Source organism: Nicotiana attenuata, unplaced genomic scaffold (genome assembly GCF_001879085.1).
Source record: "Nicotiana attenuata strain UT unplaced genomic scaffold, NIATTr2, whole genome shotgun sequence".
Taxonomy (NCBI): domain Eukaryota; kingdom Viridiplantae; phylum Streptophyta; class Magnoliopsida; order Solanales; family Solanaceae; genus Nicotiana; species Nicotiana attenuata.
In genome coordinates this window covers 259,855-283,339 of record NW_017671277.1, presented here as the reverse complement: position 1 = coordinate 283,339, position 23,485 = coordinate 259,855, and the positions used below count along the sequence as shown (strand labels likewise).

The following is a 23,485-nucleotide window of genomic DNA, read 5'->3' as shown; positions in this document are numbered from 1 at the left end:
TCAAAAAACAAGCGTAAAATAGTGCGTGTTACAAAAATTGTACCATGCAATCACTATTATCCTTAGCCCCACGGTGTGCCAAACTGTTTACCCTTAAAATTGGATAACAATTAAACTTATAAGTGGTTTTAAGGATATGCGATTTCACTTGGCAGAAATTGAGAAATATGAGGATTAATATTAGAAATTAACTGTAAAATAAAGCAAACCAATACAGTGAACGGTTATGGCTCTCGAGCTAGATCGCCCTCGAACCAACTGAGTATGCTAATGGCAAATATGAACTGAACAACAGAACTTTAAGAGAGAAAATGAATGTACTGCTTTGTTATGCGTGAATATGATGATTACAAAAATGATTAAAACTCTCTTTATATAGTAGAGGAATTCTACTTATGATACAATTTTATATACGGAAGGAAATCCCATGATTGGCTATATAACCGATCTTGACTCGATACGTGCCGAGATTTCCGCCACGATCCTTGCCTGATCACGGATATTTCGGTTTTTTGTTATTTGACTTAGCAGGCTTCCTTCGATCTCGCTCGATCTCTTTCTCGCTTCGATCTCAATCACGGCTGGTCTCGATCTTGATCGGCCATTGAGTCACGAGCTTAGCAATCCATCTCCGTACCATCGTTCAATATAATGCGAGGCCGAGCCTGGGTCTGCCACCCTGGTTTTGGTTAGCCATACAAAATTAGACAATCCTGATTTCGACCGTATAAAAAATTGAATATATTTGTTTTCCGATGAATAATGAAGCCAGGACCTCTTTGATTTAGTGGACGGAAAACATTTCTTCAATGCTAAATAATGAATTTTCTTATATAAAAAAATCGGTGCAAGTGCAAAGTCATAATTCTAAAATGAAAACCAAAAAGCTAGATTCAGATTCCCACGGTCTGTTCAACATGAGGAATGATTGGCGAATTTCATGATGTATACTCATGATATCACGCTCTCCTTGGCCCTAGTTCATTTGGATGGAAAAAATATAACTCTTCATATAAAAATAGTCATTGTATTTTTGGTATAGATGAAAAATTGCTATGTTGTCAAATTTTAAAGAAAAGTAAAATAAAATAACAAAATAAGCCGGATGATACTTGTATAGGGTCAAATTTGACCGTCAACATCTCTACGCCAATGGGTACGCCCAGTGAGTATACGTCAACTAACGTAAGGGTACGACTTGGACGTGGGGACAAAAGCAACATCGTTTAAGACTCAGTGTCTTCACTAGGAAAACGTTACCTATTTTTCTATCTTTTTGATTATTTCGAGGGAGGTCTCCTACTATATAAGGGAGACCTTCACATTGTAAAAAGGGAATTCTGGAAGAATACAACGCTCTCATTTTCTCCTACTCTCTCTCTATCTCTATCTCTAACGAATACTTTCTCTTGAGTTCCTATTATCATTTTACACTATTAGATCTACAACAACAACTTCATTTTTCATCTCTAGGTCTATTATATTTGATTACGATTTACCCTTTCCTACTTTTGATTGTTTTTAAGCTTGCAAAGTATATCGATAACTTTTGAGCCAAACAATTTGGCGCCGTCTGTGGGGATTTCGAGAATCAAAATCATAGTATCCACCTAGAGAGCAACCAGCTACCATTCTCTACACCACACGAAAACAAAAGATGGCTGAAAATAACACCAGAATGAAAGCGATAGTGGGTGTTACAGCCAATCTCCTTGATCCTCTCAACGAGGCCGGTGACGAGGGCATTTTGAATGCAACCCCTAGCATCACGCCAGGTGCAGAGATCTCATCTTCCCCATCCGAAGATTTGACGATCTTGCATGAAAAAGGAGCTTCCACATCTGCGGCTAAGGAAGCACCCTCGGTGGTCAAGAAGCTACTGGAAGAATGGCTAACAAGCACTCTAAGTGGCTTGGTTGAGAAGTCACGCAGGGNCTGCGACAACGGGCGACAGTTCATCGGCCAGAAAACAACAGAGTTCTTCGACAAATGGCATATTAAGCGAATACTCTCCACGCCATATCACCCCGCCGCCAACGGCCAAGCAGAGTCTTCCAATAAAACCATACTGAACATACTGAAGAAGAAACTCGAGGAAGCCAAAGGGCTATGGCCCGAGCTACTACCGGAAGTGTTGTGGGCACACCGGACCACACCCAAATCCTCCACAGGAGAAACACCGTACTCACTGGTCTACGGAACCGACGCGGTCATACCAGTCGAAATCGGCGAACCAAGCTTGAGGTATTCACATACCAGCGGAGCAGAGAACGACATAAACAGACTTCAAGACCTCGATGAGGCCGAGGAAAGAAGAGAAATGGCCCACATAAGAATGGTGGCTCAGAAACAACAAGTCGAAAGATACTACAACAAGAGAGCCAAAATAAGACCACTCAAAGTGGGAGACTACGTCCTCAAAGCCAAAACATTGGCATCAAAAGACCCAAGAGAAGGAAAACTAGGCACCTACTGGGACGGACCCTACAAAATCACAGCAGCAGCAAGTAAAGGAGCTTTTCAATTGGAAACAATGGAAGGAAAAACGCTCCAAAACAATTGGAACGTCGCCCACCTCAAGTATTTCCATTTCTGAAAGGCGTCTCCCGAGTCGTACTCTTTTTCCCTTACCCGAGTTTTGTCCCAATTGGGTTTTATCGGGGAGGTTTTTAACGAGGCGGCAGAGGGGGCACCCGGAGATATTTGCGGAACAAGTTTACCATACCAGCCACTCCATACGCTCTCCTGACTGACATGACAAAGGGACTGAACTAGCATGATCTCCAATGTATGAACGGCTAAGGCCATCTCCAATGTATAAACGGCTAAGGCCATCTCCAATGTATAAACGGCTAGGGCCATCTCCAATGTATAAACGGCTAAGGCCATCTCCAATGTATGAACGGCTAAGGCCATCTCCAATGTATGAACGACTAAGGCCATCTCCAATGTATGAACGGCTAAGGCCATCGTCGTCAACAAGTCGACCCAGCTCGACTACGACAAACAAGTAATTCGACGACAATCGAAGTTACGTACATGGCTAAGGCCATCGACAATATTATGGCTCAGGCCATCGTCGTCAATAAGTCGACCCAGCTCGACTACGACAAGCAAGTAATTCGACGACAATCGAAGTTACGTACACGGCTAAGGCCATCGACAGTATTATGGCCAAGGCCATTGTCGTCAATAAATCGACCCAGCTCGACCACTACAAACAAGTAATTCGACGACAGTCGAAGTTACGTACATGGATAAGGCCATCGACAATATTATGGCTAAGGCCATCGTCGCCAACAGTCGCCAATCCTGTTTGATTACGACGAAATGCACTCAAATAACAATTGAAGTGATGCCATTATTAGCTAAAGCCACCACTATCTAGCGTCGAAGCCGCATCCTATCGGCGGATAACACAGACAATGTTCAAGAAACACACTGAAAATCCTATAAGTGAGCACTCGCTCTGCGGAGACGAGGTACCGAAAATAAAAGATACAAAAGGAAAAGAATGACGGCAAAAGTACGACTTTCATTATCATTCAAAAAATGTATGTACACCTGACCTTACAAAAGGTCCTATTTACATTCCAAAATACAACAAAACAAAATTGCTACAAGTCCTAAGAGGCTTCGTTGCTTCGACCGTCGTCCCCCGCCTGACCGCCACCTTGTTCATCGCCGCTCCCAGGTTGATAAGTTGCAGAGATCCAAGAGCCGGATTCTAGACGGTTGACGTCTTCGGAGTTATAGCCCGCCCGGTTTGGGGAGTCAGAACTATACCCGCAGGTTTCGCGGGCGACGCGGGCTACGCACCGTTGCTCCTGAATCTCCGCCTCAGTGGCTCGACCCGCAGCCAAGAACTCCTCGAATACGACTAATCTTGCCTCGGCGTATACCCACATATCATGCGCCTCACGATGCGCATCCTCATCAGGCCTTGGTACGGTAGTCCGCTTAAGGACTTCAATCTCAGCCGCCCTGGCATCGAGTTCGGCGATCAAAGCAGCGACCTTGGTCCGCAAATTAACAGCTTCCGCCGCTACCCCACAGCTAACCTCCAATTCTTCTTCCTTCGACTGAAGAAGAGTCTCCAGCTCAATGTTCCGAGCCAGAGCAGTGATCAGCTGCTCATCGACCTGCTCCAGCTCGGCCACCCTCCGTTTTAGTTGGGCCTCCGACTGTTCAAGGCCCTCATGGAACACCCGAAATTCCGGGTCCTGCTTAAGTAGGTCCGCCAGCGCCCGATGCTTGGCACGGCACTGTTAGTACTTCTTCGCCACCTTGTTGAAAGTGGCTGCCTTCTTTTGCGCCCGCCGCCAACTCTCCACCTCCAAAATGAGAGTCTAAAAAGGAGAAGAAAAAGAGGAAAGGCAAGTCAGTACGCATCAAAGTTAGCCTTACGGCACACAAAGAAAACTGAAAGCTACCTGCAAGGCCGCGCCAGCTACCCTCCGGGATAGATCCCCGTCACTAACACCCTTCAGCATTTCACGCTCAGCAGCCGCACATAACAGGGTCATATCCGTTGTGGCCTGCTCGCTGTGTTGTAACAGGTTATACCCTCCTGGGATCATAATTCGGCGGTTGGACCTACCCGCCGTCATCTCCACATGGGCTGGACCCCTCGTTAACCCATCTGCATCTACACGGGCGGCCTCAGTGTCTGCCCTCTCGGCACCATCGCCCACTTCTCCAACAGCAGCCGACGAACCGCTCTCCAGAACACAGGCTGGGCTGGCGTCGTCAACAGCTCTCCTTTAGAGAACCGACCTCCCAGAATGGATATCATCGGCCATAAAAACCGGCCTCGACACTTGACGGGGTTCACTTACCCTCTCGTCTTCAGTCGCTATCCCCTTGCCCGTTATCAACCGCTGTCTCTTTCTCTCTGGCGGCTCCTCACCTTCAGAAGTCTCCTCCATAGACCGCGGGGACGGCACTGAAGGAGTCGCTTCACTTGCGGATGCCGTCATAGGCGCAACCTCCTGCTGAGGAACCTCTAGAGCGCCATCACTGAACGAGCCGCAGGGTATGTCTCCGCCATCAGAGTCGGTCTCCGCCCTAGGCGAGGTAACGATGGCCTTCTTCTTCTTGGGGCGCTCCGACCTGCCAACACGAGTAAGTCAGGTAACAAAACCTAAGGGAGCTTCCAAACCAAGGCCGAAGAATTACTTGACGGGCCAACTATTGAAGAAATACAGCCCAGGTACGGCATTCCTCCGCATAAGGTATCAATCTTTCCACCCACGATTTAATACTGTCAATAAACTGGGGTGGAGAAGCCCTCGCTACAAAAAAAAAAAAAATCACAGTGGCCGAATGGTCAAGGTCACGAACAGTCATGAATTCTGCAAATAAAGGTACTCACGTTCTGGGTTCCAACTTTCCGGGAATCCTTCAAGGTTTGACACCAGGTGCTCCGTTCTGATGTAGAAGTATCTACGCCAGAAGAGGCGGTTGGCCTTGTCGTCAGACTTAACTACCAAACCCTTCGCGCCACGGCTTTTCAATTGCAACATGGTACCCCTCAGTTAACCAGGGCTGTAACTGTAAAAGATGATGAACTGAGACGCCGCACTCAGCCTTAGCTGCGTACGTGGTCAGAATCCTGCACACCTTCAAGGTGTAAGGAGTAAGCTGAGCCGGACACACATTGAAAAAACGGCAAAGCTCCTCCGCTAGAGGGTAAATCGGTAGACTAACCGATAAAAAACGGGTACTCGTAAAATGTGCAGTACCCAGGCCTTTGCACATTGGCATAGTCCATCCCAGCCGGAGCCATTTCCACATGGTCAGGAATGTTGTGTGTCGCTCGAAGGTTGTCTAGATGAGATTGCAGTAAATCACTGCGCTCCCAGGGAAGGGCTGGACTTTTCGTTTGAAAATCCTTTCGAATATGCATTTCTTTTGGGAGGACGTTGTCTACAGTAAGGGGAACGAGGGTCTTTTTCACTTCCTCCTCCTCACCGCCAGAGGAAGGCGGAACCCTAGATGGGTCAGTGTCCTTGGTCTTTTTACCACCTTGACGACGTTTTACCATGATGATTTTGTTGGGGAAATAAGGCACTAACGACGAGAAATATGACTTCAAAGAAGTGGAGGAGTCTCACACGAAATAACGGTTACAAGAAAGAAAGGCAAAGAAGTAAACTAGAGAATATTTTCCAAAGGTTCGAAAGATGAATCGGATTGAACCTCTCCCCCATTTATAGGGTTAGGTTGCGCAGAAATCGAAGAGTCATGATTCAAAACGTGCGCGGGAAACCAAAATGTCACATCATCCTTTGAACCGCCTCGGGAGTAAGTATAATAGTGACGCATACAGGCGATGACGTCATTCCGAAAAGGAAGCCACGCGTCAGTGGCTCAACAACGTCATACATTTCGCCTCATGCACGTTGCCGCCCCAGGTCGAGGTCAAATTCTCCTAAGACGAGGTTTGCATTTCCGCCCATTGAAGACGCCTACCGAATGCGTCTCCAACGAACGGAGGGACTAACTGTATAAGGTCAAATTTGACCGTCAACGTCTCTACGCCAATGGGTACGCCCAGTGAGTATACGTCAACTAACCTAAGGGTACGACTTGGACGTGAGGACAAAAGCGACATCGTTTAAGACTCGGTGTCTTCACTAGGAAAACGTTACCTATTTTTGTATCTTTTTGATTATTTCGAGGGAGGTCTCCTACTATATAAGGGAGACCTTCACATTGTAAAAAGGGGATTCTGGAAGAATACAACGCTCTCATTTTCTCCTACTCTCTCTCTCTATCTCTATCTCTAACGAATACTTTCTCTTGAGTTCATATTATCATTTTACACTATTAGATCTACAACAACAACTTCATTTTTCATCTCTAGGTCTATTATATTTGATTACGATTTACCCTTTCCTACTTTTGATTGTTTTTAAGCTTGCAAAGTATATCGATAACTTTTGAGCCAAACAATACTTACTCGGACTCCATTCATAATTTAAAACAATAGATGCATGACATATGTTATATCTAAATATATTCACATATGTTATCACTTAATCATAATTAATTAAGTAATATGTATTCTTAACTTAAGTTATCACCCTCATTCCGATACCAGGTAGCATTTCTACTTTCTTGATAAAAGTACCTGACACTCACTTGATCAACCGTCGGAAATAGATGAGTACGTCTAAATTAACGGTCTAATGTCCAATTTTTATTTGATATTTTTGTGGATTGCTAATCGTGGTGTGTTACATGGCATCAGAATTGAGAGGCTAAGCCACTTAAATTAGCTTTAGGTCGTATATACTGGTATAAATTTGTGTACCTAAAAAATTTAGTTACTTCGAACATTTAATAATTGGACCAAACTATGAATCAAAAAATCTTTCTGTGTGTAGTAATAGTGTGACCAGTCATGCATGTAAAGTCCCCGTCTAGTTTTGTGATCTGTGATTGGACCAAGCTTGTTATTAGGATTGAGATCTCCATCTCCTTTCTATTTCCCCATACTTCCCATTCTCCACCTATTTTTCTCCTTTTTATTATTTAATGTGATACGAATTCAGGGGAGCCTTGGTATAACTGGTAAAGTTGCGCATAATGGGAGCTTAGTGCACCGGACTGTCCTGTGATACTAATTGGAGGTGGTCCCTTACGAAGAGCACGTTTTCCAAGCAATTTGAGTTCAATTGTGGGTTTGTTACCAATATAAAAGCAATAACTACGTCTCAATTTTAAGTTGAGATCACCTAAATATGTAAATTCTCATTGTACAGCTCATATAATCATCATATCAAATTAAACAATGAAGAAAAAAAGGAAAGAGAGGATAGAATGATACAGTACTTGTCAAGGAAGAAACCAAAAAGCACATGCCATGGAACTGTTCATTGCCTTGTTTCTTTCTCCACTTTCTACGAAGGAAGGTTTTGGCTCTTATCTTTTACTCACACGTTTCTGTCCAATGAATTCAATTTAGATTTTTTTTATGTAAAGAAATATAGTATATAACCCCGTAAATAATAAGAACACTCGTGCGCTAGATACACAAAAGGTTGAATCTCAGTTGGGACTAGTCAATTAATTCGAGGGCAACTGCTTTTGAATATTTTTTTCTCTCTTCCTTTATTATACTATAGTTCAGCTTATATTGATTGACAGTATATATTGTTTTATTTTTAAGTTTACATATCTTATATTTATTAAAGATTACCTGTAAAATATTTCTAACTGATATGATAATAATGAATTTATTTAAACTGCTGGTATTTATAAGTTAAACTCTCTTTTTTTGGTAACTAAATATTTGTAGTATTTATTACCAAAGAAACTGTACAATCATAGCTAACTAACACAGTTAGCTATCAATGTTGAGTTTTTTAAGCTAAAATAAGCTTAAAAGAGGACGAATGGGAAATGGAGGGAAAATAAAATATTTGAGTTTTCCTCCTTGACAAAGGGACATTATCCCATATTGAAAGAGTAAAAGATTTTTGATGGGTATATATACAATTGCTCTTCTTCTAGCTCTTAAAGAATTAATAAGAAGGCAAGCCTTGCGCCGTCGTCGTCGTCGCTCGCTCGGCTTCGGCTTCGGTCAAATGATTGGTTGATTAATTTTTTTGGACCAAATTTATTTGTTAACAGTAAATATTAACGTAATATTATTAAATATCCGGTTTTTATAAACGAGAAATTAATATGAAATCCAAATTATCCGTTTCCTCAACGTCCGTTTTTCGTCTTTTGTAACGGAAAAATTAAGTTCCCTTCCCGTCCGTTTTCCGTTTTCGTAACGAAAAAATAAAGTTTTGAATTCCCGTTTTATTATTGCGTAAATAGCCATTTGGCCGTTTTGCGTAAACGGTCATGATAGCCCTTCTGAAGAGTTGCACCTCTTCCATTAGAACTCAACATATTGGCTATATATATCAGCTCATTCTCTCAGATTTTTCATACGAATTTCTAAATACTCCTCATTTCTTCTGCATTATTTTAACTACAAAGAAAGCAACAGTAAGTGTAATTTGCTACCGATCATTGTGTTCGCTGAAACACTAGGGTTTGAAGTACCGCTACACCAGTGTGTAATTCGTTCTATCATAGGAGGAAATAATCCACAACTTTGGGTACTAGGAGGGGATTAAGTTCCTTAAGGAAACACTGTGAATTTAATGGGCTCGGATGAAATTCTGTTTCTGTTTTTCATTTCTGTTTATACGTTATTTTATATTCTCCAAAATTATTTTGCAAATACAATATAATAACAATCAATTTTTTTCTATCTGACTGCTACATAGCCAAAGAGTTCCTACTAGAATCTAAACTTGAGTACTTCATTTCTAAGTTAAACTCTTTCTATTATACTTCTTTTTAGGAGGAATTAATCCGTCAATAAAAAGCAATGGAAAGGTGAACTGATTTATGATATACTATATGAGCTAAGAAGCTCAACAACAAATACAGAATAATAGGAAGAAGAAGAAGAAGAAGAAAGGAATTAGAGGCAGAGATGAAGTCGAGAGAGAAGAGAGAATCAGATGATCTTGAGAGAGGAAATATCAAAGTGTATTGAATTTATTTCATTGAGATTTTTTTTTACAATGAGTTGATCAATCATATATATATATATATATATATATATATATATATATATATATATATATATATATATATATATATATATATATATATATATATATAGAGCTGATCAGATATTCCCATAACTAACACAAGGTAGTTAGTAACTACCTTTCCTAGTTTCTGTTATAAGTTTGCTAAACTACAGTTTAGTCGTTAGCTTTGTATTTTGCACCTTCATTCTTCAACACTCCCCCTCAAGCTAGGCTTTAGTGAAAATATTCAGAACACCTAGCTTGGATGTAAGGTATTCATGTTGCACCCTGTTTAATCCCTTAGTTAGAATGTCTGCAGGCTGTTCTCTTGTAGAAAGATATTGAGTCGAAACAAACCTTGAACTATTTTTTCTCTTATGAAGTAGCAGTCTATTTTTATATATTTTGTTCTTTCATGGTAGACTGGATTGGCTGCAAATTGAATTGCTGATTTGCTATCACTGTAAATCACAACTGGTAGCTTAACCTGAGCCTTTAACTCTTCCATGAGTCCTAGTATCCAAACTAGTTCTGCAACAGTTGATTCCATACTTCTATATTCTGCTTCAGCAGAACTTCTGGATATAGTAGTTTGCTTCTTTGACTTCCATGAGATTAGAGATTCACCCAATTTAATAAGATATCATGTTACTGATTTTCTTGAATGAGCACAAGCTGCTCAATCTGCATCACAATATGCAGTTATTTCTTCTGATTTACCACTTGACAATAAGATACCCTTTTCTGGTTCCTTTTTTACATATTTGACAATTCTTAGAGCAGCTTCCATATGTGATTTCTTTGGCTGGTGTAAATACTGACTTAGTGTTTGAACAGTGTGTGAAATGTCAGGTCTGGAAATAGTTAAATACAGTAATTTTCCAATCAATATCTGGTAGGCATTTCAATCAGTAGGAGGATCAGTAGCTGTGTTGATTCCTGTTCTTGCTAGATGATCATCGTATTCTTCAGTGGTCAATTTGACATCGATGTCCATCGGTGAAGATGCTGGTTTAGCAGCACTTAATCATGCCTCAGAAATAAGTTCCAAGGTGTATTTTCTCTGATTAGTATAGCTTGAGTTGTTCTTGCAAACTCAATACCTAGGAAGAACTTTAATTCACCTAGATCCTTCATCTTGAAGGCTTGTGCAAGTTTGTCCTTTGTGTCTTAAATTAGAGTTAGAGTATCTCCAGTGATGAGCATATCATCAACATATACTTATACTAGAACTGAACCTTGTTGAGTTTGTTTCAAGTAGAGACTGTGATCATACTGACTTTGTTTGAACTTTATTTTTAGCAGTGCTTCAGACAATTTTGCATTCCACTGTCTGGGGGCTGCTTTAATCCATACAGGGATTTAAGGAGTCTATATACTGATTTATTCTCCCCCTGAGTCCCAAATCCCTGTGGTAATTCCATATATATCTCATCATTAAGATCTCCTTTCAAAAATGCATTATATACATCTATTTGATGAATGAACCATTTCTTCTGTGCAGCAAGTGTTAAGATTGTCCTGATTGTCTTTATCTTTACCATTGGGAAAAATGTTTCATAATAATCTATCCCCTTTTGTTGACTATATCCTTTGGAAACTAGTCTTGCCTTGAACCTTTCAATATCTCCTGTAGAGTTATATTTTATTTTATAGATCCACTTACACCCTATAGGTGTTTTGCCAGCGGGTGGGGAAGTAATCTCCCATGTATGATTTTTCTGCAAGGCTTCAATCTCATCTTTTATAGTATCCACCCACCTTGGATATTTTAAACCTTCTGAGTAGTTCTTTGGTTCTATAACAGTTGAAACCTTGGCAATGTAAGCTTGATGCTGTGGATTCAGTGTATCATGGTTATGTAATTGGATGTGGCATATAGAGTGTCTTTGTGAATGTTAAGTGACACAAAGTCTTTCATCCATATAGGTGGTTGTCTTTCTCTTTCTGATTTTCTTTGATTGACCTGTGATTCTACATGATTCTGAGGAAATTGCTCTACTTGATCATCTTGATTGTGAAATTGTATGGGTTCTTTATGAAGTGCAGAATCTACTGGTGGAGATAAATCTACTGCATCAGCTTCTGTCTCTACACTTTGTTCAGCATGTTGTGTAGTGAATTCCTGTGCTTCAGTTTGATGACTGTTAGGAACTGTAGTAATTAAAGATTGGTTGTCTTCTGTGGTATGGATCTCTATATAAAGATATGATTGGTTTTGTGTAGTGTCAGTAAAGATAGACTGATTTTGTGGTTTGTTTGTTCTGATAAGGAAAGGGAAGACAGTCTCTTTGAATATTACATCTCTATTGACAAAAAACTCCAGTCTTTCAATGTCATATAATAGATATCCTTTTTGATTTTCTGCATATCCCATATGTACTGCAACTCTTGTTCTAGGCAGCATTTTGTCAGTTTCTTGTATAAATTTGGCATAACATAGGCACCCTATAACTCTCAGGTGTTGAATTGATGGTTTTCTTTTGTACAATTTCTCAAATGGAGAACTGTGTTGGAGTATTGAGCTAGGCATTCTATTTATTATATGAAAAGCTGCAAGCATACAGATACCCTAGAATCTAATAGGTATGGAGCCTTGAAACCTGATGGCTCTAGTGATTTCCAAAATATGTCTACGCTTTCTTTCTGTGACCCCATTCTGTTGTGGGGTATAGACACATATTTTTTGATGAATGATCCCATTATCTGTTCTAATGACCTTAATTGTTCTATCAAATTGTGTTTTAATAAGCTGAACAAACTGCTGAATGAGAACACACACATCAGACTTTAAGGCAAATAGATAGAGCCAAGTCATTCTTGAATGATCATCTACTATAGTCAAGAAGTATCTATATCCATCAAAGGTAGGGAACTTGTAGGGTCCCCATATATCTATATGAACTAAGTCAAAATAATTGGTTGTTCTAATACTACTGGTAGGAAATAGAAGCCTAATTTGTTTTGCACAAGGACACACTTTGCAGTTAGCTAATCTATCAGCTATAACTTTTTGAGAAACAGGTAGAATTTTCTTCATTACGGAGATAGAAACATGTCCTAGTCGACTATACCATAGTTGTATATCAGCTTCTTTATTATTGACTCTGCAGCCTGTAGCTTGAACTGTTAAACCTGAACTTTTATTGTCTTCCTGTGTATTAGTCACAAACAGATATAGTCCATCCTTTTCTCTAACAAATCCCTTCACCTTCCCACTCAAGAGATCCTGAAAAACACAAAATTCAGGAAAGAAAGCAACCATCCAGTTTAGCTCTTTAGTCAATTTTGATACAGATAAGAGGTTATACTTAAACTGTAGTAGATGAAATACATTTGTGATAGTATCCTTGTTAAAAAGATTACTTGTTCCCACATGTGTAACTTGAGATACATCACCATTAGGTAGAAACACCTTTTTTGCTATTTCTTGCTTGATCACAGTATTATTATCTAAATAGCTCAAACTTGACACCATGTGATTGGTTGCACCTGTGTCAATGATCCATTCCTGAAGACTATTGGTAGCAATAAAATCATTATGCTTACCTGCTATATTAGCTGAGTAGTTTGAAGTTGCTTCATCTTTGTTAATCATTTGAAGAAGTTGATTATACTGTTCTTTGGTGAATAAGGTAGGAACAATGTTGATATTCTGTCCATTGTGCTGCACCTCAGAGTGGCTCACTCTTGATTTGGTTGGTGGAAAGGTGACTTGTGTAAACTCAGTGTAATCACCACTTTGATTTGTCTGAGATGTACAACTATCCATCTGCACATTTAAGCAGCTGATTGACCAAACTTCCTTTTCTTGAAGTTAGGAGGGTATCCTGCTACTTTGTAGCAGGTTTCTTTAGTATGACCCTTGAGTTTGCACACATCACATTCTAAGTTGTAGTTCTTCTTGAACATAGCAGCCTCATAGTTTCCTGGAAAAACTGCAAGATTGACACCTAGAATACCAGTCACATTCTTGACTGACTTTTGGCTTTCATCACTTAAAATCATAGAGTATGCTTGGTTTACAGAAGGCATAGGACTCATGAGCAAGATTTGGCTGGGCATATGAATCATTAAGCCCCATTAAGAACTGAAACAGCTTCAGCTTCTACAAATGCAGTCTAAAATCTTTGGATTTCTCATAGTTGCAACTGGGGGCAGGAACTAATGCCTCAAATTCTTCCCATAGATCTTTTAGTTTTGAAAAATAGTTAGACACAGTAGCAGTTCCTTGAGTTAAAGTAGCAATTTCTTTATGAACATTGAAGGTTCTTGAACCATCAATTTTGTTAAATCTTTCATGTAATTCTTCCCAAACAGTTTGTGCACTAGTAGCATACATAATACCTCCTAGAAGACCTTTTGCTACTGAACTCATTATCCATGAAAGAACTATAGCATTAACGCTTTCCCAGTGGTTCCCCATAGCCTCAGGAAAATCTTCTTTTTTACATGAACCATCAACAAGTCCTAGTTTGTTTCTTCCTAACAGAGATAGCCTCATTGATCGAAATCAGATAGAGTAGTTTTCGATACCTGTGAGTTGGAACGTGATAATCTGATTTGATGGATGCAGAAATAGGGGATGACTGTAGTCGATTCCAAGAGAGGCTTGACTGCTTCCTCCACCAGATGCAACAGCATTTGTGATATCTTCTTGATCTCCATTGATACTCATCCTTGTTTCTTTGAACTGAATAAATTTTTCCAGAAGTTTGTGCGGAATTGATTTAATCTTCAAGCTCTATGGCTTGGGGCTCTGATACCATGAACTGATTTATGATATACTATTTGAGCTAAGAAGCTCAACAACAAATACAGAAGAATAGAAAGAAGAAGAAAGGAATTAGAGGCAGAGATGAAGTCGAGAGAGAAGAGAGAATCAGATGATCTTGAGAGAGAAAATATCAAAGTGTATTGAATTCATTTCATTGAGATTTTTTTACAATGAATTGATCAATCATATATATAGATAGAGCTGATCAGATATTCCCATAACTAACACAAGGTAGTTAGTAACTACCTTTCCTAATTTCTGTTATAAGTTTGTTAAACTACAATTTAGTCCTTAGCTTTGTATTTTGCACCTTCAGTCTTCAACAAAAGGTAAAAGAGGAAAGGAACTTGGAGAGATTGAAACTAATCCTGTGAACAAGTAGTTAAACTTTGACAACTACAAGTAATCACGTCGGTTTCACTTTTTTATTATTTAATAAAGATTGATATTTCAGAAAACCATATGCTTTCCCCTGCTTAATTTACCCTCTTGGGATCTCAAATGAATTTAAGTATTTTATGATCACTACATAACATCACTACTCACCAACTGCACAAAAGGCACGCGTACAGATATGAACAATGTTATAAGTTATAACACACGTGAAACAAGATAGTAAAAGATTATACATGGATATTCATAATACATCATACAAGATAGGATCAAAACAAATTAATATCGATTAAAAATCTTGTAAAACTATTCACTGCTCTCAAACCCTTAGAATTTCTCCACTACATTTTATATTTCTCCGTCATTCATAATCTACTCCTATTATGTATACGCAATACGTTGTAGTATTTATTTTTATGTTTTCTTTTTTAGTCTTATTTCAATATTCTTTTCTTTTTACGTACGAGTGCAGCACTCTTGTTTTCTTCTCAATCATCATTTGTCACAGAGCCAGTAGCCTTACTGATAAAGAACCATTATTCACAGAAACAGAAAAATTAGAAAGAAAAAAATGGTTTATAAAATTGACCTTAAGCTATAAAATTGAAATCGGATCCCAGCTAGTCAGCAACAACTCAAAAGTAGCTGATTTGTGACATACTCCCTAAAGATAGTAATGGTGACGCGAAACTCATGAAGTACTTTTAGACATCTGCAAACTACTTCTGCGTCCTCTTTCTTTAGACTTTTTAAGTGCAGGGTACAACGTGGTATAGAATATTATTTATTTATTTCCAACTAAGAGTTGATTGATTAGCTTATTAAGTGCGAGACCGACCAATTAGGATGTGATAATTGGTAGTACTCTATATCATGAATAATCCAATCGGTCCAAAACAGCACAACATTGAAAAGTTTGATTGTGGGTTGTTGGGGTAGTGTTTGATATTTGGATATGCTTCAATCAAGCAACACTGACATAATATTGTAATTTGCTCTGGCCTCACTCTTTCCTTTACCTTTAAGGAATTTCTTGATTTAATTTCCTGCCACCTTTCCACGTATAGTGGATATAAAATATTGTACATTTTCCCCGCACTATTTCATATAATTACTTGGATAAATCTTGGAGCAATTATACCTTAGCCATCATCACTTCTCCGACCAAAAAGGGGGACACTAACATCAAGAAGAAATAGGAATATATAGCAGCTGTCAAATTCGGCTCACGTCCAAATGACCCGCCCAAACCGTCCAAGGTTGGGTTAGTTATTGACCCGAATATTTATTGAACTTAGCCTATCTTGACCCAACTCATCTCAACTCATTTAAAACTGGCTAATTTTTAGCCCCTTGATCTATGAGTAACTTTGTCAAAATATCTTAGAAATAATTTTATTTTTTGTGTAATATGTTATATATGACCATAATAAAATAAAAAAGTCTTTTATTTAGTAACTACACAATTATAAGAAAATAACACATATTAATTAAATCTTAATAAGGGTTGGACGGGTTGGGTTATGAACCGAATTTTAGTTCATCCTGACCCAACCTATCTTAGTCCAAGTAACTTTTGAGCGGGTTAAATGACCTGCCTAATTATTGACTCAACCCATTTTGACCCACCCAAAATTGACCCAACCCGCCCATTTGAGACCCCTGGGAATATATGGGGAACATGGGTTATAATGAATTTCCCATCCTTTTCTTTTACCGAATTTTACTCCAAGTTTTAAAGGAAAATAGTGAATCAAACAATTATTGCAAGGCCAAGTACTACTTTTTTAAGTTATGGATGTTCGAATGGTAGACACACCTCTGCCGAGTTCACTGGAAAAATTATCCCTTAGACTAAACGAATTCTGACATTTCCACTCTCTCCGCGTCTATCAAAATGCCAAAATGTCCAAAGCATCTTCTCGCCAATTGTCCCCAAAAAAACAAAATGCTACGTATTCGTAGGTTGCCCGCCCTAAGTTTGAAGTGCGACAAGAGCCAAATTTATCATTTTAGATTTTCTTTTATACCAAAAGTTATGGGCCACAACTAGAAGGGGTTAAGCTGAAAGCGAAAGAGAAACTTCTTTGAATCTGCTAACACAATATATTATTGACTTACAATAATATGTAGGCCTAGCTCTTTATAATAAGTCCAATAAGATAATCGAGAAAATAATGCCATAGTTAGTTAAATTTTAATGATAGTGTAAATTTTATTTACATTGTCACTCAAGAATATATCTTAAATAATATTTTAAATCCCTCAAGTCCTAGACTAATACAGATGACTTCTATGACTGTTAGTAGTGTTTGTTCCAGAAAATTTTGGGGATTTGCGGTCATACCCTATATTTATGCCATCTTTTAACCTGTATCCTATTTTTAAAAACTATTGATTTCGTAGCCAACTAACAAAAAATCCGTAATAATATGACCATTATACCCCTTCCAAAACAAAAAATCCCTTTTTTCATATGCTGAGTTCTGTCCAGCGGAATCCGCCACTCTACTATCCCTCAAAGTTATATCCGCCCTCAATCGGATAGGCCACTCCTTTCTGAATTCACTGATTGTGAAAATGTTCCAGTAATTGACATGGGCTGTGGAGATAGAAACCTTTTAATTCATCAATTTGGTATTTAAGAAGTATACCAAATTGGAGGAATCTGACCAAGAGGATTACATAAGTTAGTGAGCACCTGTATTTCCATCTAATACTTTCAACGTTTGAATCATATGGAAAGTCAGTTAAAACTTCAACTCTAAGAAGGCTGAAGTTCGCCAGTTACAAACAAAAACTTCAGCTCTAGAGCTGAAGTTCGCCAGTTACAAAATAAAAACTTCAGCTCTAGAGCTGAAGTTCACTAGTTACAAAAACAAAAAATTCAGCTCTAGAGCTAAAGTTCGCTAGTTACAAAACAAAAACGTCAGCTCTAGAGCTGAAGTTCACCAGTTACAAAAACAAAAACTTCAGCTCCTAAAGCTGAAGTTCACCAGTTACAAAACAAAAACTTTAGCTCTAGAGCTAAAGTTCGCTAGTTACAAAACAAAAACTTCAGTTCTAGAGCTGAAGTTCGCCAGTTACAAAATAAAAACTTCAGTTCTAGAGCTGAAGTTCACCAGTTACAAACAAAAACTTCTGCTCTAGAGCTGAAGTTCGCCAGCTACAAACAAAAACTTCAGCTCTAGAGCTGAAGTTCGCCAGTTATAAAATAAAAACTTCAGCTCTACCCGAAGTTCACCAGTTACAAAAACAAAAACTTCAGCTCCTAAAGCTGAAGTTCACCAGTCACAAAACGGCTCGCAGTATATTTCGACACCGTGGGAACGTGCAATCACAGGTATAATCAATCATGAAAAAGATGAAGATTCTCTTTCCAGTGAATTCTTCCATGCATGTTCACTATAAAGAGGTAGTGGCAAAGGCTTTTTAAGATCATCCTTCTGTAGTGCCAGAAGAAAAGAAAATTTTGAAAGTGAATTTATTGGTGATGAAATCAACTTTTCCTCCCATTTTTGGTTCTGAAAAGTCCTAAAACGTGCTTAACGACTTTGCATTGTTCCTTGAAATAACATAGGTGTACTGTTAGCTTCCTTTGAGAAAATTCCAGTTTTAACATAGAGGACTAGCGTATACTTGGAGAGAAAGTAGTCTTTAATAAATAAGGGCAAAATAGTCTTTTTAAAAGGTTTTTAACAAAAAAACGGGTACAAGTGCAAACAGAAAAACAAAGCGGCTACAGGTTAAAAAGGGGCGCCCTACCCCATGCAATTTTTACGAAAATTTTGAAGTTGCCCAAAAACCATTATCTATCATCATTTTCTTTTCTCAGGCCCACATAGAATTTTTCTCTTTTCTACCAAAAAGTTATGGCTATGGGCCAAAATTTGGGTCAATCAGAGATGTAACATAACCCTCCAAACAAGAAAGAAAAAAGAGAAAAATAGAAAAATTGTTTCTCTCTTTCAAATTGTTTTCTCTTCAGAAGATCCTAGTGAACATTATTTGCAAATTCCTTCTATGCTAACATTCACAGATTTAACTTATATAAACGGATAAAGAATTTCTACACTATCGATGTATTTTACTAATTGTAACAGGCAATCCATTGGAAAATAGTTTGTAGTTATAATGTAGGTGACATACAACAACATGTAACCGTTCTCAATAACTCTAATACGGTGATTCTAAGAATGACAAAAAAGTTCAATATCCTCGAACAAGCATATCAGTTGCTTGAAGGCCACAGTCTAAAACTTAGCTTTCTTCAATGTCTTAAAAAACCAAGATACAAACAAATAGAAACTCATCTTTTTGGTATGAAACCTTCAAAAGCAATAAAAAGATCAGAAAGAAATACCATTGTATATTCCACGAGTATACTTAGCGAGAAAGAACAAATTTTTGCGACTACTATTGAACAAAGTATACTTTCACATGACTTCAAGAATTGCATGGCATTATACAACAAATATTTGTCTATTGAGAATGTAACCAGTTAGATCATCTTATTCTTTCCTTTCTTGAAAGACTTAAACATTCTTTGACATTACTTTGTCCTCCAGCTAACCAACCTTAACATATATAATCATGTACCTTAAAGTTGGTCTTGTTCTTCAACCTCAAGAACAACATTAATTTCAAATGGATAACACGCACGAGTTACCTGTTTATGCAGATCAAGACCGCCCTGTACGGAGGCACCACTCGGCTCGATATTATGCTCACCATATTAAAGAAAGTCTAACTACTAGACTCTCCAAACTAGTTTGTACAATTTTCTTGACTCTTCTTGCTATTGTTGGTATCATTGGATTCATTTTATGGCTAGGTTTGCGCCCTCATCGCCCAAGAATTTTCCTCCATGATTTCTCAATTCCAGCTATAAGTCAGGGAATTGGACCTGAAAGTGCACAAATAAACTTCAATGTAACAGCAAGAAATTCAAATCAAGCTATTGGTATTTTTTATGATGCAATGCAGGTGACAGCTACTTATCAAGAACAGAGTATTGGGAATTCCCAATTATTGACTCCATTTTATCAACTGCCCAAAAACACTACTGTTCTTGCTGGTACATTTTCTGGCCCCATGATTACGGTGACCGGAACACAGTGGCAGCAAATGCTCGACGACCGGTCTCGTGGAACGGTGGTTTTCCGGCTAGAATTAACGGCGAAAATTCGATTTAGGATATGGTCGTGGAATAGTAAACACCATAGGATGCATGCTAATTGTCCTGTGGGAGTAGGCCAGGATGGTATGGTCTTGGCTGGTTACATTGATAAGAGATGTCCAGAATATTTCAGCTAGGCTGTTCATGGTTTCCTCATTGAATTTTCATTTTTGGTTTGTATTTGATTGTAAAAAGAGTACATTACAATTACTGTAAGGACGAGGGGTCTGATAATTTTACGTAGATTTTATGTAATCACTTAACAGAGGACCTTAATTAGATTGTGTAACATTTTCCACTGTGTATATTGCATCACCTAATACAAAAGTTGGACAGGATCCTGATGAATAACAAAGATAATATGATATCATTTTTTTGTGGTAATAATAATATGATATCATTACAAACATACTGAAAAATCATGGAAATATGAGATAGGCTAATGAACATTTTTAGCTTTAAATGGGGGAAAAGATAATTGAAATATAGAAATCAAAAGGCATATTTTTTATGAGAAGAAAATAGAAAATTGAAATAGCAAAAGAAGGTTACCAGCACTTTCTCTAGTCATTTACATGAACTAATTCGTAAATGATTTAACATTTAACTTATTTTTCTTCTTCTTTAAGTTTCAACAGATGATAGACTTCAAATTAGACGGTGTCTTCTAATTTTCCAGATTCTGTTCCTACGTACATTTACTTTCCAGCGTCATTTTGGTGTAGGATATGAATATCCATCCAATTAATGTGCTTCTTTAAAAAAGTTCCTATGAAAAGCTGAGTAGATCACAACCAAGCTAACACTACTAAAGTTCAACTAAAGGCAAACTTTTCTTTTGGCTATCGTTTCTACAAAGTTTGGATCAATATAAAAGATAGACCTTTTGCTTCTTCATTTTCCTGAACTTGTTCTATTTACTAAACTTGTAATCTCTCCACGTTAATGAATCCCAAATATTCGACCAAAAATGAATAATCGAAAGAAATCCAAACGTTATAATATTGATCTCTACTGTTGGTTCTTCCAAGTTGCAGCTGTCTTAAGTTTGATCTCATTAGTCATGTGGCTTTGTTTGATTCCAAGAAATCCAATTTTCACTCTTGTTGATTTCTCCTTTCTTGATTTGAACGTTAAGAATTCTTCTCTCCATGGCGACAACAATTCTGTAATTTTAAACCTTGAAATTTTCAATCCCAACAAAGGTATGAGCATTTACTATAATGATATCAACTTCACTTTGAATTACAATGGTTTGGTTGTAGGCAGAAGTTCTACACAAGGGATTTACCAAGGCCACAAAAACATTACAAGAAAGGAAGTGCAAATGTATAATGTTGATGAGCTATTTTGGCGAGGAATTGGAAATGGAAGTATAGATTTCGTAGTTCGTTTGGAAACAAAAGTTAAGTTTAAGATATTCAAAAGGAGGACGAAGCTACGAGAGATAAATTATGTAGCATATATTAGTAATATGACGATAAGTTCTAATGGAACTATATCTGGTGAAAAGTTTGTTAAATTGTACCCCCAAAAGTTTTCACTTTTGACATAAACTGAAACTTTAGGTGTGTTCTGTTACGATATGTCGAAGCTACTTCTTACTAGGTCATATGCTAAAATTAGCTTACTAACATTCTTTTAAGGTCATTCTATGAAATTTGACCAACTCCCATGAGGAGAATTTTTTTAATAGCAGCAGAATAAGTAAAATTTACTCTCTCCTATTTATATCAAGTAAGTAACATTTTTTACGCTATTAATTCAATTGCAGTATGGTTATTATAGTTTTTTTTTTTTTTTTTTGAAGTTATTGTCTCAAGCTTGTTACGAAGAATTGCATGTTAGTGTTTTTTTCAAGTATATATTAGACTTGACATGAAGAGCAGTTGCATATTGTTATAGGTTTAATTTTTTATTTTCGTTCAAGTTACTATATCAGCTTTATTATGAAGAATTACATGTTATAGTGGTGTAAAAAATATATACGGCACTACTTAAACAGATTAAGTATGTGTGAATGCAAAAGCTTCAAGCTCTGGCTTCTACGATTTGTTGCCCTGTGTTGGGATTACTTGTCTCGTAGCCCGTTTGGACAAGCTGTCAAAAACTGTTTATTCTGAAAAGTGCTTTTGTTTGAAAATACTTTTTGAAAAAGCGTTTTTGCAAAATAGCAGTTTGTGTGGCCAATTTGTTTGAGTTGTGCTTTTTGCAAGTTCACTATGTTTGGCCAATATTTTAAAAAAGCACTTTTAAGTATCAAATTACGAAAAAGTACAGTAAAGACTCAATTTGCGATTAGTATTATTTAGAAAAAAAAAATAAATTTAAACTTTTATTATAAAAGAATTAAATTAAAATATAAAACGTCAAGTAAAATATAAATTAAAATTTTCAATAAATATAAAATATAGTTATTTCAAAGTAATAACATTGAGTGTTTGGTATTACTTATTGTTTACGTAATAATTTAAATATATCAAAATACATTTTTCAATATAAATTTAAAATATAATCTTAGGAATATAGGAAAGAGAACAAAAATATGATTGAAATAAAAAAAAAGAAAGAAATATATAGTAGAAATAAAAAGAAAAAGGAAAAAGGAAAAAGAAAAGAAAAATGTTACATTATAAGAGATAATTCGAAAAATATAAATTTATTGTAAGGTGATTTTTGTCTTAAACAAATTAATTTTCTGCTTCTGCTTCTTGGAATAAGCTAGAATTTGTAGTTTCTCCCCAAAAGCAGAAAAACTGCTTATGCTGCTGCTCAAAAGTACTTCTTTAATTTGGCCTATACTTTTTTTGTTTTGGCCAAACACCTTAAATTTTTCAAAAATTACTTTTTGACAAAAAAAAGCTTGGCCATTACACCATTCTTGATATTTCTGATCAACCGAAGTAACAGCAATTTCATGATCAACCAAGTTGAGAAAATGGCACTATGTTTCTTCTCATCGAGATTCAGAATCCAAATAAATTAAGATTCTGATATTTACTATGATGATAGTTTCTTAACTTGTTATTATCTTAATAACCAAGATCTCAGTGCTGAAAAGACTGCAATACCTGGTTTCCACCAAAAGAGACATGAGGCGACCACATTGATGCACTTACACTTAAATGTTGAGGGGAGAAAAAAGAACATGGAATTGATAGGTTATATGTGTATCTCTATTATGTTTGATGATCTAACAAACTTAGTGTTTAGAATCAGCTAAGGAATATGTTACACATCCTCAAGTACTTAAGATCAATAAGTCTTTAGTCGGGGACACGGTTCAACTCTTCAGAGTCAAAGGAACAACAGAGGGAACAGATAGCTACCAGTTCCCGTGGTGACTGTACAAGTCAACCCCCTCAAGCTGTAAAGTTGCTGCCTGCATACGCAACAGTGCAAAAATAGTGCAGTAGTCAACTTTATGGGAAATGCCCTTTACCTAACTTGCTTGCATCATTCAAATGATGTCACAAATGAATTATGAACATCAAGCAAAGGTAAAACAAAACACTTGCATATTCAAGA

The 23,485-nt window shown here is 37.5% G+C and overlaps 1 protein-coding gene and 1 long non-coding RNA gene across 2 annotated transcripts; both read left to right on the top strand.

Annotated features, from left to right (window-relative positions):
• The first annotated feature begins 19,425 nt into the window (after positions 1-19,425).
• On the top strand, positions 19,426-20,094 carry LOC109207235 (protein YLS9-like). The gene has a single exon (XM_019370118.1). The coding sequence runs from the start codon at positions 19,426-19,428 to the stop codon at positions 20,092-20,094; it is 669 nt and encodes a 222-aa protein (XP_019225663.1).
• A 719-nt stretch (positions 20,095-20,813) lies between these two features.
• Positions 20,814-21,650, top strand: LOC109207236. Its single transcript, XR_002064990.1, has 2 exons — positions 20,814-21,125; positions 21,223-21,650. It is a non-coding gene; the product is annotated as an uncharacterized LOC109207236 (long non-coding RNA).
• The last annotated feature ends 1,835 nt before the right edge of the window (positions 21,651-23,485 follow it).

Bases quoted from the DNA above. Each gene is read 5' to 3' on its own strand.
- LOC109207235 (XM_019370118.1), top strand. From the start codon at position 19,426: ATGGATAACACGCACGAGTTACCTGTTTATGCAGATCAAGACCGCCCT.